Genomic DNA, 12,838 nt, shown 5'->3' on the forward strand with positions numbered 1-12,838 from the left:
CTTGTTATATATATATAGCTATATATACTGAGAATGGCCATGATTTTGTTCATGTGCTTCCCTTCCGTTTTCTTAAGTCTCTGGACGTAAGAGTATTTGGCATGCTAATCAAAGTAAAAGGGAGTCTGGTATAAAACTACATCATTGCAGTTTGACTGAAAATGGTAGATGCATGGAGCTAATTCTTTTTTTTTTTCCTCATAAATATTTTTTAATTTTGAAGTTTTAATCATCAGACGTCTCTGACACACTGGCTGGAAGCCATTGATGCGAAATCATTTCACTGTAACAGCTAATAGCCCTTTTCATGATTAAGCTCGACTCATAATTTTCAAGCCAACTTTCATACTTTCTTCATAAAAACAAACAAATAATGACGGAATTTACAATAGAAAAATTTTTTCGCTTTCATTCGAAGTAAATTTATTGATTAGCTAACATAGGGAGCAGTTGGTAAATCAGATCATTAAAATAATATGAAATGAATGATTGTTTAATGTTTAAGGTTTGAATTCATTGAGAATGTAGGGTCCCGTTTTATCCATTAAGGAGATAAAATTTAAATACATTTCATTGGTGCTTCTCGCGTTCGACGCGAACGTTAGTACTAAGCGGCAATTTTAAAGAATGATGAACTTGAGTCATTGCAAATAATTATGATCTTTCAGATAATTATACTTCCCTATATGGACTAACGGGAGGGATATATCTAGGTGTTCGGCAGGTGGACTCAGTCTAGTCACTTTGGCTGATGAGTAAACTTAAACTATTTTGGCAGCTAGACTTAGTTCAAGCACTTTGATCTGATCAAAAACTTTGTTTTAGGTATATAATTGTATTTGTGTATACATATATATTATTAAAGATTTTGAAATTTGATAATGTGAAATTCACATTAAGCACACAAAAAGCCATATTGGGCAAACATGACCCGGCAGTGCAAAAAAATAGTTCGTAAGCCAAATCATGACAGATAGAATCAGACCCAATAACTCGTCCAATAATAAGCACAAACCCTGTTTATTATGGCCCATATTTTCTTCTCAGAATTTTTTCTCTTCCCATGTTGAGTGTTCTTGTCTTGGTGGCTAAATTTGGATCTAACATATATTCGCTCAGGATTATCAAGTTTAATAAGTTGCTTTGGGATTACTTTTTATTTTGTTTATATTTTAATTTGAAGCTAAACATATATGATAAATTTAATTAGACATGGTTATTTTTGAAAATACTCTAAATATGCAAAAATTATTTAGAATATTTTCAAAAATATATTTATTTATTTTTAGAAATAAATAACAAAAACATTTTAAAAACATAACTAATAAACATGTTTTTAAAAATAAAGAAAAAAAAAAATAAAAGATAAAATTATTTCAAAACATTTCCTAAGAGTATAGCAAGGTTTTTTTTTTTGTTAGCACTAAGAGATTTACTTCAACAAATATTTCGGTGTCCAATAACTTAGGTGATGATTAAATGCAGTTATAAAAGGTCAAATTTTAATGATTTTATTTTTTCATAAATAAATTAAAAAAATGAAATGCATCTAATTGAGTTAACACTTTATAGTCTATACCAAACATTGACATTACAGAAGTAATTTTAACTTAAAAGTATTTTACTTGATTATGAACTCATGAAGAGACAGGCGTGCAATGTGAAGAAGATGAGTTAGGCTAAAAAAAAATCTAAAGTTGTGTTAATTCTGAGTGCAGCCTTCGTGAACTGAATTTAAAAGAAGAACTGAAAAAAAAAAGAGCTGTTGACATTCTTTTTTGACCAACTGTTACAAAAAATGAACCAAGTTGAATCCTTTTTATCGAAAAAGTGATCAGCAGCAGGCAGTATAAAATAAAAGAAAGCATATAAACGGATATAATTAAAAAATTTAGAAGCTTTAATGATCGCATCTTCAGGAATCCAATGAAAAGTGAAAAGAAAAAGTCGAAATTTTTCCGTATCTACTATTCATTTCTGATATTTTCGTAATCGAGTAGGCAGAGTTTCTCTTCGTGTAGCTCTCAATGGACAGTCAGGAGACTATAAAGAACAATAAATGGCGCAATAAAAAGCAGAGAAAGGAGTCGGAAAAGTAAAGAAGGGAGACTAATTAGAAGTTTATATGCCTGCTTCTCTCTCCACTTAGTTCTGAGTAGAGAGGAGGAGAGGAGAGGGGAGTTGGATGGCGGATGAAAGCTTTGGCCTTTGTGATTGTTTGTTAGAAGGCTGAAGTCGTTAGATTTGCGGTTTCTTCCTCTTTTTCTTTTTTCTGAAACTGTTTGCTTTTAGTTTGTGAGGTTGTTTGTTGTTTTCCCGGGAAGACTGACAGGGAGCAGAGAGCAGGTGTACTCCATGGAGGGAGCATGATGGGGTCTCTGCTGCTGAATGCTGGTGTGGAGAATGCCTACTTATAGAAGACAACCATAGAAGCCATGGCAATGGCTTTGTAAGGTGGCTCTCCTCTCGTTTTCCCTCTTTTAAAAGTTTGTTTTTTCTATTCAAGCGCTGGTTCTGGATTCTTTCTGCATTTTCATAGTCGGTTCGACTTCACCATCCTCTGCTCCTTCTTCTTCTTCCGGGCCCTTTTCCTCTAAGTTAATCTTTAGTCATTTAATTTTTGGTGGCGTATTTAGTAAGTTTATTTTTTTAACATATTGGTCTACTTTATTTTCTGCAAGTTGATGAGATTCCTTAAGCATATGCTCTACAATCTACTATCTTGTTTGAAAACAAAAACATAAATAATGGAAAGATGCGCTGTGTCTGTGCTTTCATTGTGTTCTTCTCCTTACTTCGAGGTGCTGTTTTGCTTTTCTGCAGGAGATGTGACTTCGGGAGTTAATTGAAGGAATTTGGATGTTGGGGTTTGAGCCTTCTTGAATGATCAAGCGTTGGATCTTAAACAAGTTTTTAAAGAAAATCAAATCAAATCTGACGAAAGAAAATCGCATTCATTAAACGCATGGAGTAATGTTTACGGTGTCAGTTTAGTGCTCGTGGTTGTCTCCCCTTTATAATTATTGCTCGCTGGCCTACACAGTGCTTTGTTCTTCATCTTCGTCCATCAGTCCACTCTCTGATTCCATGTCTTGTGTTATCTGCTAAGAAAAAGTTGAAGAGACGTTTCTTCTGCTTTCTGTCTTCTGCCTCAATTTGCGTTGAGAAGAAGAGTTTCTTGTTCTCCATATTCTGAAACTTTTATCGAAGTCGTGTTTTTGAATTTAAGAAGATGAAGTTTATGAAGCTTGGTTCGAAGCCCGATTCCTTCCAAACAGATTGCGACAACAATATGTAAGAGTTCTTAAAAATTTAATCTTGAATGTTGGATCTGAAACATATTTTCATTGTAATGCTTCACGGAGCAAAAAAGTCTTTTTTGTTCTTGTTTGCATTTGGCAAAGTGAAGTTTCTAGTTTTCTAAGCTGATAGCTATGACTTGTTTTATGGACAAAATGATTTAAATGGTTTTAGCTGAGGGATTTAGTGCTTAGGTATAAATCTACGTTTTTCTGAAAGGGATGCTCTTGAAGTTTGATCCCGTATTGTTTGATGCTCATATTTGGTGGCATATCAAACAGCAGTTTATGGCAGTTTCTCTGCTTCTTTTTTCCTTTCTTTTGCTACACCATCAAATGATTAGTGTGTTTTGCAACACCATCGAATGATTAGTTTGCAGGATAAGTTGATATAGTCATTATTGCTATTATTATTATTATTATTATTATTATTTCTATTATTATCATCGTTATCATTATTTATACTATTATGTGATGATCAATATTAGTTTGCAATTTCTTATTTATTATAGAAAAAGTAATATCATCCATAGTTCACCATTGACCCAATTTATTTATATTTACTGTTGAGAGAAAAAAATATTGTAAAACTTTTAGGGTCTTTTTGGGATTTTTTGAATTATTATTATTATTTCTTTGCGTTTATTTTTAAAAATATGTTTGATTAATTATTTTTTTGTTGTTTTTTTGTTTTTTGTTTTTAAATCAACGCATTTTTAAAACACTCAAAACCACTTTTAGACAATTTTGAGTATTTTCAAAAACATCTCAAACCCTTTTGAATATGCCAAATATATTTTATTTTAAAACAAAATAAAATAATTAAATATATAAAATAACATAAATAACAAAAGTGATCCCAAATGTCCACTTCGTTGGCAAATTTCTTACTCTTTTTCCATGTATTAAAAGTGTTTTAACACTCTCTAGAAAGCGATTTACACTTTTTAATGATGCATGCTACATGATTTTTTTTCACTTTTATTTATTGAAGCATCATTATTTCCTTCAAATTTTCTGGATCTGTCCTCTTGAACTCACTTATAGAAGTAAAATCTAATTACGATTTCTGGATTTGTTTAGTGATAAAGACATCTAGATTATTTTAGAGCAAGAACAATGGAAGGAATCAACAACTTTATAGTTTTATTCGAAAGAAGAAACCATGATTACAATGTTCTAATTCATGGACTAACGGCCGTGATACAATTTTAATTCTACAAATATAGAAAAATTACTGAAAAGAACATGTTCGCTTTGTCTCCTTTTGGTTCAAATTTTAAGCCATATTCTTTGTAAAACATTTTTCAAGTATAAGGGATGATTTTTTATCTTCTGCCTTCTTATTAATTAAAAATTTTTCCCAACTTGTTATGAAAAAGCACATTGTTCTATTTGCCACCATGCTTTCTTGGAGACTGCATGCCTGATTTTTGCTTCTGCAGGAGGCACAACAGCCTTATCAATCTTGTTTGGCTGACTAATTCAAAATAACGTTTTTTGAACTAAATTTTCTATATCATGGGACATGAATGATAATTGATTTTGTTGTTTCTTTTGTCTGAAGAATAAATAGATATGTTTCTATGTTACAGAGTAGATCTGTGCGACTTGTTGGTTTCATCATGGATTGTAGATGATAAGAAGCGAAGAAATTAGAAAGCAAATTCTCTGTGCCTGTAATTTTCTTTGATTATCAACTGTATAACTTGTTATAAAATCAGCAAAATTTATTCATAATAATATGGAGAGCAAAAAAAAGACAATTGTAAAATAAAATTTTATTGAGCTTCCACTTGGGGGCCAAATGATTTTTAATGGTTGGCCGTCTCAATGCCCCTCCTTCCTAACTCTCTTTCCTCTCTTCTGGTTTATGTCTGTTTAAATAAAACATTTGCCTTTGCAGGTTTGTGGCAACTGAGTTGGCGAGTGACATCATTGTAAAAGTGGGAGATGTGAAGTTTTTTCTACACAAGGTGATGAAAACAACTATACTGATTTTTTTTTATTTGATAAATTCATTTTGAACAAACTTCTCGTATCAGGTATCAGTCATGCATGGCTATTTAGGCTATTATTCCGATGTTAAGGACAATGTTAAATGGATTAAGTAGGCCGAATAAATATTAAGAGAAAAAAATGCATGAAAATCTTAGTTCTCATAATGCGGAGAAATTTTAAGTGGTTCAAATATTAAATCTTTTACATCTACAGTGGTATAAATTTGAACAAATTGCACAAGTTAGAGTTATAGGAGATAATATCCTTTTAGTACTGGAAGGTTAGCACTGTGATAAAATAGTAAAAAAAAATAAATAATCAGAATATTATTGCAATTTGCCTAAAAAATATTTCATAGATTCTGTTTTTTTTAGGGGCAAACACTGTTAGGTTAGTAATAACATAGCATTAAAGATTTTAAATATGTGGCAATTTTATATGATTCGTAGAGATTCACTGGTGGCTATGTTCACACAGTTCAAATTTTTACAAACATTAAAAAGAGGCGCTTGGAGATAACACTTTATATGAATAAAGCAAAATAATATCACTTTAATGTATTAATGATTTAGAGGGAACATCAAACCAGCTGTGAAGATGTGAGTTGGAAGTGGAGAGCAAAGCATTGATTCTACTTTTTCTTCTCTTTTTATGTCCTTTTCTATAATGTTAGTCTCTTCCTCTTTTTCCTTCTCTTTTTCTTCTCTCTCGTTCTCTTTATTTACTTATGATTATTAGATGTTCAACATAATACGATTTTGTCTTTATATAGTGCTAAAGACATGATGTAGGGAAAAAGCTTGAGTTTGACGATTATCATCTTGAAAAATAAATTAAGAAAAAAGTTATGTAGCCTCCATCTAGGAAGATCAAGTGTGAATTGAGTTATCTAGTTTCAATTTTAAAAAATAAATGTGAATGAATCTTATATGGGTAGTCATAAATCTTAAAAACAACATCAAATTTAGACAGAAAAATTAATGAAATTAAACTCAACACGTTAATCTCCAGATTAGAGTCTGAATTAATATACCAGTTTTAAGTCGTTTTTTAAACTATAAAGAATATTTGATAAAGTATTTTGAATTGTGTAATGTCCATTGCACATCTTCTCAACATTCTTTTCCTTAGTAGACATGTATTGTTTGTGTAATATATGTACTTCTATATAAGAAAATCGACAACTAATGCATTTGAGATTAGCCATGTGCTCTTTATTTTTTTCAATCATTATCATCAATTTCTTAGATAACTTTAAGTGCTCAATGAATGACATACTTATAATTTTTGCCCTTAATATGTTTAACATTTGGCCTTATATTACGATCTATTCCCTTTACGAAAATGTTTTTTTTTTATTTTCCACAAATCTTTCATGTCAAACTCCTTTAACATTTATATTATTAGTTCTTTGATCTCTTACGTGTCATCTTAGATAATTAATATATTATCTACATGTAATAATAAAATAATACAATTTTCTTGTTTCTTTAACATAATAGTTGTAGTTGACATTACATATGCAAATTTCAATCCAGTGCGTGAACTCATCAAACTTTTGGTAACATTAGCAATGTGTTTGCTTTAAGCAATGAATGGTTTTAGTTACATAAGAATTTATTTCCTGGTTCAATAAATTTTTTTGGTTGCCCCATATAGATTATTCGTCATAGTCGCTTTAGAGAAACGTTGTTTTGTTAATATTTATCTGTTAGCAGTGTATATTTTCTTGCTACAATAATGCTTAATATTAAATGAATAGTCATTATTTTAACTATTTAAAAATATATATCTCTATAAGTTTAATATCCATTTTTGACCTTGTCTTGTTTTCTTTGTTTTTTATTTATGCCTTTTTCACTTTTTATATCCATTTTTTTGTGATGCTTTTTTATAATTAGTTAACTTTAGTTTCATAACAAGTTCTCACTTGATAGAATATTTAACCTGTATTGTTTCATTGTATTATTCAAACTTTTCTGCATTTATATCAATAAGTAATAATATGGTGAATAATGTTTGTTGGTTTAGTGGTCTTGGTGTTACTGTTATAAAAAGATTAGTCTTTTCTTTCATAGCAGTTCCCACTTGACGAAATGTTTTACCTTTATAGTTTCATTGTATAATTCGAAATCTTCTGCATCTGTAAAAAGCAAGTAATAATATGAAGGAGAATAATTGTTTGTTGGTTTGTGAGTTTTTATGTGATCTATTAACTTGGATCATAGGAGTATTAGGCTCAAGTTTCTCTTAAAAATTTTTACGTGTTTTCTAGCTTAAGTTTTAGAAAATTGCCTTCTTTAGTTTAACATGCTAGGGAGTGGAAATGTCTTTTATTGTACTGTATGTCTTATTTTTATAATGCATATTGATTGAAGTTAATATTTCTAATAATTTATTTCCTTCGCCATCTTAGAATTTATATCTACGATATCTAGTGAAGTAACACTCCTTCAATTTGTAGTCAAAATTATCTCTAGTGATCGGATCTAAGTCAATATATGATAAAAAATTTAAAATCATTAAATGTGATAATATTTTCTTTTCACTAAGTTTCCTTAGGAAGCCAAAAATTGAGTCAAACTAATAATACTTGATTGATTAGATATGTCGAGTTAATTGCATTACCCAAAAGGCCTTTAGAAGACCTACATGCAATCTCATACTCTTTACACATTCATTGATAGTTGTATTTAAACACTTTATTACAATAACAACCACAAGTTTTTATCACACTAAGTGGTGTCGGTAACACTAATCATTATTCTTCATTGTGTCCTATTGAGTGTCATATTTTCATTTAATTCTAATAGATTAAGATCATTTTTTATACAATATTCCAAGTCTTTTTTGGCTTACCTTTGCCTTAACATAAGTTGAATCTAAAACATCCACTCTTCTAATCGGATCATCAGATCGTCGATGTTTAATGTGGCCAATAAGCCCGAAACATTCTTCTACTTTAACCAACCAACTTGAATTCTACTAATAACATTCACATCTATATCACCATACTTTGAGCAACAAACTTGAGGTATTACTATAAAACTCTACCACATCTATAACATTACTATGTAGAGCGTTCATACATTTTAATGATTTGATCCCCCATAGTTACAACTCTACCACTAGAGGTATTACTATAAAATTACATTCCATGTGTTTAATTTTAGATCTACTCAAACAAAGGCCTTTATATTACAATGTGGACCTCCATAATTCAAATTTTCTTGAACTCTTTCTCTAAACTTATCCACAAGAAGGATATCATCAATGAAAAACATACACTAAGGTACATCCTTCTGTAAATGTCAAATAAGAGCATCCATAACTAAAGCAAAAAATATATAGCTTAAAGTCGATCCTTAATGTAATAAAACTAAAATAGGAAAATACTTGGTCTCGAACACAAGTAACAATTATAGTATATATATCTTTAATGACTTGAATATACATCATATCAACACCTTTTTTATCTAGAACTCTCCAAAGAATTTCTCTTGGAACCTTAAAAATCAGATGTAAATCCTTCTTATTTCTTTGTTCTTCTCCATCAAACCTCTCAATAAATATATAGCTTCCATAATAGACTTGTCCGACATAAATAAAAATTGATAATGGATATCTTTCTATTATGTCTTAACCTATGTTCAATTACACTCTCCCATAATTTTAAAGTATGACACATTAACTAAATTTTTCTATAATTTTCACACTCTTGTGCATCCCTTTATTCTTAAAAATGGGAAAATACTCTTATTTGACTTAGACATCTTTTTAGTTCTTCAAATAATATTAAAGAGTTTAGTAAGCCAAAAAACTCAAAAATCTCCTAATGCGACTGTAAAAACAGTTCTATAAAATTTTGCTTAGACTCCCTATAGGCTGCTTTATATTTTTCACAGTTCTATAAAATTTTGCATTTATACCATTTTTATAATATAACTTCTTATATATTATTTTTTCTTACACACTATTATTCCGCCACCAATTATTTTTTTTAATAAAAAGTTTTCTTTTTTGATTCTCTAAGTAGATCTTTTACACTTATTTAATAGTGTTTGTTATTTTATCCCAAATAGAATTAGATTCTTCGTGAACATCCTAAGTCTTGAAATCTTGAAATTTACTAAAAAAAAAATAATTTTATTTGTGTATTTTATGTGCCCCTAATTCTATGATAAGATTAAGAGTGAACTTCAAGATTTCTTCATCTTAAAAAATAGAACTAATAACCGTTATTAAGTACTTTAATTTTCACTTGGAACGACTTTACAAGCTTTATATTCTAGATCATCTCTTTTTCTCATAATAAAATTATTCAATTTGTGTTGTCTTAGATTCATTTTTACAAGCAATAACATACTCATCTCTTTTCTTAAATAAAGAATTATAAATAATAAAATCATAAGTTAAAACAAAATCTAGTATAATTCTACTTTCTTCATCAATCAATGCAAAACCGTAGCCATCATGATTATTTCTAAAATTTTCTTTCACTCTATCAATGTGTCCATTTAAATCTTGCTTATTTGACACTACACCCGGGTGCCGGTGTCGCAACCTTTGCACATATTTCATTTTATGCAGGACATACAACACATCGCTTCTAGGGGACGATCTAGCATTTAAACAATGATTTAAAATATTCATGTCTTGATTTTTTGATAAAAAAGTTTATATTGGGTGTCGGCTACCTAACGCTACCCTCTATTTTCTGCATCCGATGATTTGGACCCGACAATGACAGTGTTTATATTCAACCACTTAGTTATTCTATTTTGCTATGAAAAATTTTTAATCGTTTTTTCTATATAAATCTCACGAGTGATTATGGGTTCTATGGTCATATTTTCATCATGATTAATTCATAGGCGCTTATATTTATTTATAATTCTAATTTCTATCAAATTTACTCTACAAAAGTTGTAAGCATAAAAAATATAGTTTTAATAAAATGAATCCATACTTTTTGGTACAATCATTAATAAAGGTAATGCAACCCAAAAATACTTAATAATTGAGGGATGGATCCCATTAATCTAACTGTATCACCTCCAGCCTTTTGGATCTCACTACTCAATCTTTGAAAAACTAACTCTTTTATTTTCAGAATACACCCTTCATAATAGTTGAATTTAATATATTTTAAATATAAAATTTAATGTTTTGAGTGAATTTCTTAGACCATTTTCATTTATTTGGCCTACACTACGTCATTGATTTGAATCTTCAGGACTTCACTATCTGAAGCTCTATTTGATTGAGTACGCTTTGATTACTGTTTGTAGTCTAATTTGCTTTGCTTATTTTTCTCAACGGATGGATAATTCAGTTCCCCCTTCTGTCAAAGAGCAATCTCATGCAAAAGCTGGTGGTTTCTGCTAGCGAAGAAAACATTGATGAGATTCACATCCCCGACATTCCAGGAGGACCTGCTTCCTTCGAAATATGTGCCAAGTTTTGTTACGGCATGGTCGTTACCCTCAATGCTTACAATGTCGTCGCCGTGCGTTGCGCGGCGGAGTATCTCGAAATGCACGAGACAGTCGAGAAAGGCAATCTCGTCTATAAAATCGAAATCTTCCTGAGCACCGGCATCTTGCGGGGATGGAGAGACTCCATCCTTGTCCTTCAGAGCACTACATCTCTGCTACCATGGTCTGAGGACCTCGAGTTAGTAAGCCACTGCATTGACTCAATAGCTTCCAAGGCTTGCATGGATATTTCTAAGGTTAACTGGTCATACACGTACAGCAGAAAGAGATTGATCAGTACTGAAAATGGTATTAGAGGACAGCAGTCTGGGCCGAAGGATTGGTGGATTGAGGACTTATGCGAGCTTGATTTGGATTTATATTCAAGGGTTTTATCAGCCATTAAGGCAAAGGGGAGAGTGTCGCAAAAGGTGATAGGGGAAGCACTGAAAGCTTATGCTTATAGAAAACTTCCAGCTTTTGGGAAAGCCAAAGCGGCTGAAAGATGCAATTTTGTGAAAAGTGCGTCGATTTTAGAGGCTATTGTTGGGCTATTGCCATCAGAGAAAGGCTCGGTTTCATGCAGGTTCCTTCTCAAGCTACTGGGAAGTGCAACAATGCTGAATTGCAGTGAGATTATAAAGATGGATTTGGTGAAGAAGATTGGAAGGCAGTTAGACGAAGCACATTTGTCTGATCTATTATTTCCTGCTCTTGGAGAGGAAGAAGACACAATTTATGATGTGCAAATGTTTCTTAGTATAGTGAGGGAGTTTGTTCTGGCTGAGAGACAGGAACCAGATCTTGTTTTGCATGGCACAAAGATAGCTGTTGGGAAATTGGTTGATGGATATCTAGTGGAGATTGCGAAGGACCCTAATCAGTCCCTCACAAAATTCATGGAACTTGCTAATATAATACCAACTGATGCAAGGCCAGTGCATGATGAACTCTACCAGGCCATTGATTTATATATGAAGGTAACTTTTCATGCTGAAAGTTCAATTCTTCTTCAAACGTCTTTCTGAAGAATCTCTATAATTTACAGATTTAATGTTCTTTCTCAAGAATACTTAAAGATATGTTTTTTTTTTCCTGAATAATGTGATTTGTTTGTTTCCTTCCATTGGGGGAGAGCAGGAGCACCAAGAACTCAGCAAGAGTGAAAGAAAGAAGCTTTGCAGCATCATGGATTGCAGAAAGCTTTCCCCGGAGGCCAGCGCTCATGCTATACAGAATGAGAGTCTTCCACTGCGTGTGGTGGTGCAGGTCCTCTACTTTGAGCAGCAAAGAGCAACCGCCCCTCCGGCCACCACATGCAATGGCTGCTCCGGCACCGCCGAGATCGGAAGCGGCTCCAACGGAAGCCTGAGATCAGTCGTAACAGAGGAGAACATGGACTCTGTACCAACAGTTGAAGACATTAAATCCTTGAAGAGCATGGTGTTGGTTAATGGTGCAATGAAGGCCGGCCATAGGAACAGCAGTGGTGATTCGAACAAAGCCAGCAAGGACAAAGGTAGCGAGAGGGTGAAGGCCATTGCCATGCCGAAGAAGATATTTGGGAAGCTGTTACCGAACAAGGGAGGCAGTGGCTCTGATACCACAGGCAGTCCAGATTTGGAGAAACCAGAAGAGTCAAAGTCTACTCCATTAAGGAATAGAAGGCATTCTGTTTCATAGTAGAGCTGCTTATTTATTTGAAAGAAGCAGTGGTTCTTTGGTAGGCGAGTAAGGATATATTACATGTATTATAGAGAGAAAAAAGAAGTAAATTTGCACTTTTTAAGTTTATGAGAAATTGTATGAATTCTCATCATTTGTATAATTAACTGTTGCCGCAAAGTTTCATGATCAGTCTTCTGTGGTATATTATAGTTTCAAAACTTTCACTTTGCCTTCTATGGGTTTCTTGTGTAATTCTTGTTTTTTTGTTGATCAGAAGGTTAAACGTTAGATATTGATTTTATAATTCTCTAATCTTGTGATTAGGCAGGTATTAGATCTTGTGTGAAAATTTGAAGGTATATTGAAAAAAATTGCTTAAAGTTGAAAGGTTTG

At 31.9% G+C, this 12,838-nt stretch overlaps 1 protein-coding gene across 2 annotated transcripts; it reads left to right on the top strand.

Moving 5' to 3' along the window:
- The first annotated feature begins 1,975 nt into the window (after window positions 1-1,975).
- LOC110027273 (BTB/POZ domain-containing protein NPY4-like) lies at window positions 1,976-12,615 on the top strand. Of its 2 annotated transcripts, none has more exons than XM_020728624.1 (5): window positions 1,976-2,454; window positions 2,824-3,294; window positions 5,206-5,275; window positions 10,636-11,757; window positions 11,918-12,615. In XM_020728624.1, the coding sequence occupies exons 2-5, from the start codon at window positions 3,233-3,235 to the stop codon at window positions 12,458-12,460; spliced, it is 1,797 nt and encodes a 598-aa protein (XP_020584283.1). In that variant the 5' UTR covers window positions 1,976-2,454; window positions 2,824-3,232; the 3' UTR covers window positions 12,461-12,615. The 2 variants fall into 2 exon arrangements, with proteins under 2 accessions (XP_020584283.1, XP_020584285.1); XM_020728626.1 differs by lacking the exon at window positions 1,976-2,454 and adding an exon at window positions 2,618-2,635.
- The last annotated feature ends 223 nt before the right edge of the window (window positions 12,616-12,838 follow it).

This window comes from Phalaenopsis equestris, unplaced genomic scaffold, assembly GCF_001263595.1.
Source record: "Phalaenopsis equestris unplaced genomic scaffold, ASM126359v1 Scaffold000421, whole genome shotgun sequence".
Taxonomy (NCBI): domain Eukaryota; kingdom Viridiplantae; phylum Streptophyta; class Magnoliopsida; order Asparagales; family Orchidaceae; genus Phalaenopsis; species Phalaenopsis equestris.

Bases quoted from the DNA above. Each gene is read 5' to 3' on its own strand.
- LOC110027273 (XM_020728624.1), top strand. From the start codon at position 3,233: ATGAAGTTTATGAAGCTTGGTTCGAAGCCCGATTCCTTCCAAACAGAT. The intron at 5,276-10,635 runs GTGATGAAAACA...TGGATAATTCAG, and splicing joins TGAAGTTTTTTCTACACAAG to TTCCCCCTTCTGTCAAAGAG. The intron at 11,758-11,917 runs GTAACTTTTCAT...GGGGGAGAGCAG, and splicing joins CCATTGATTTATATATGAAG to GAGCACCAAGAACTCAGCAA.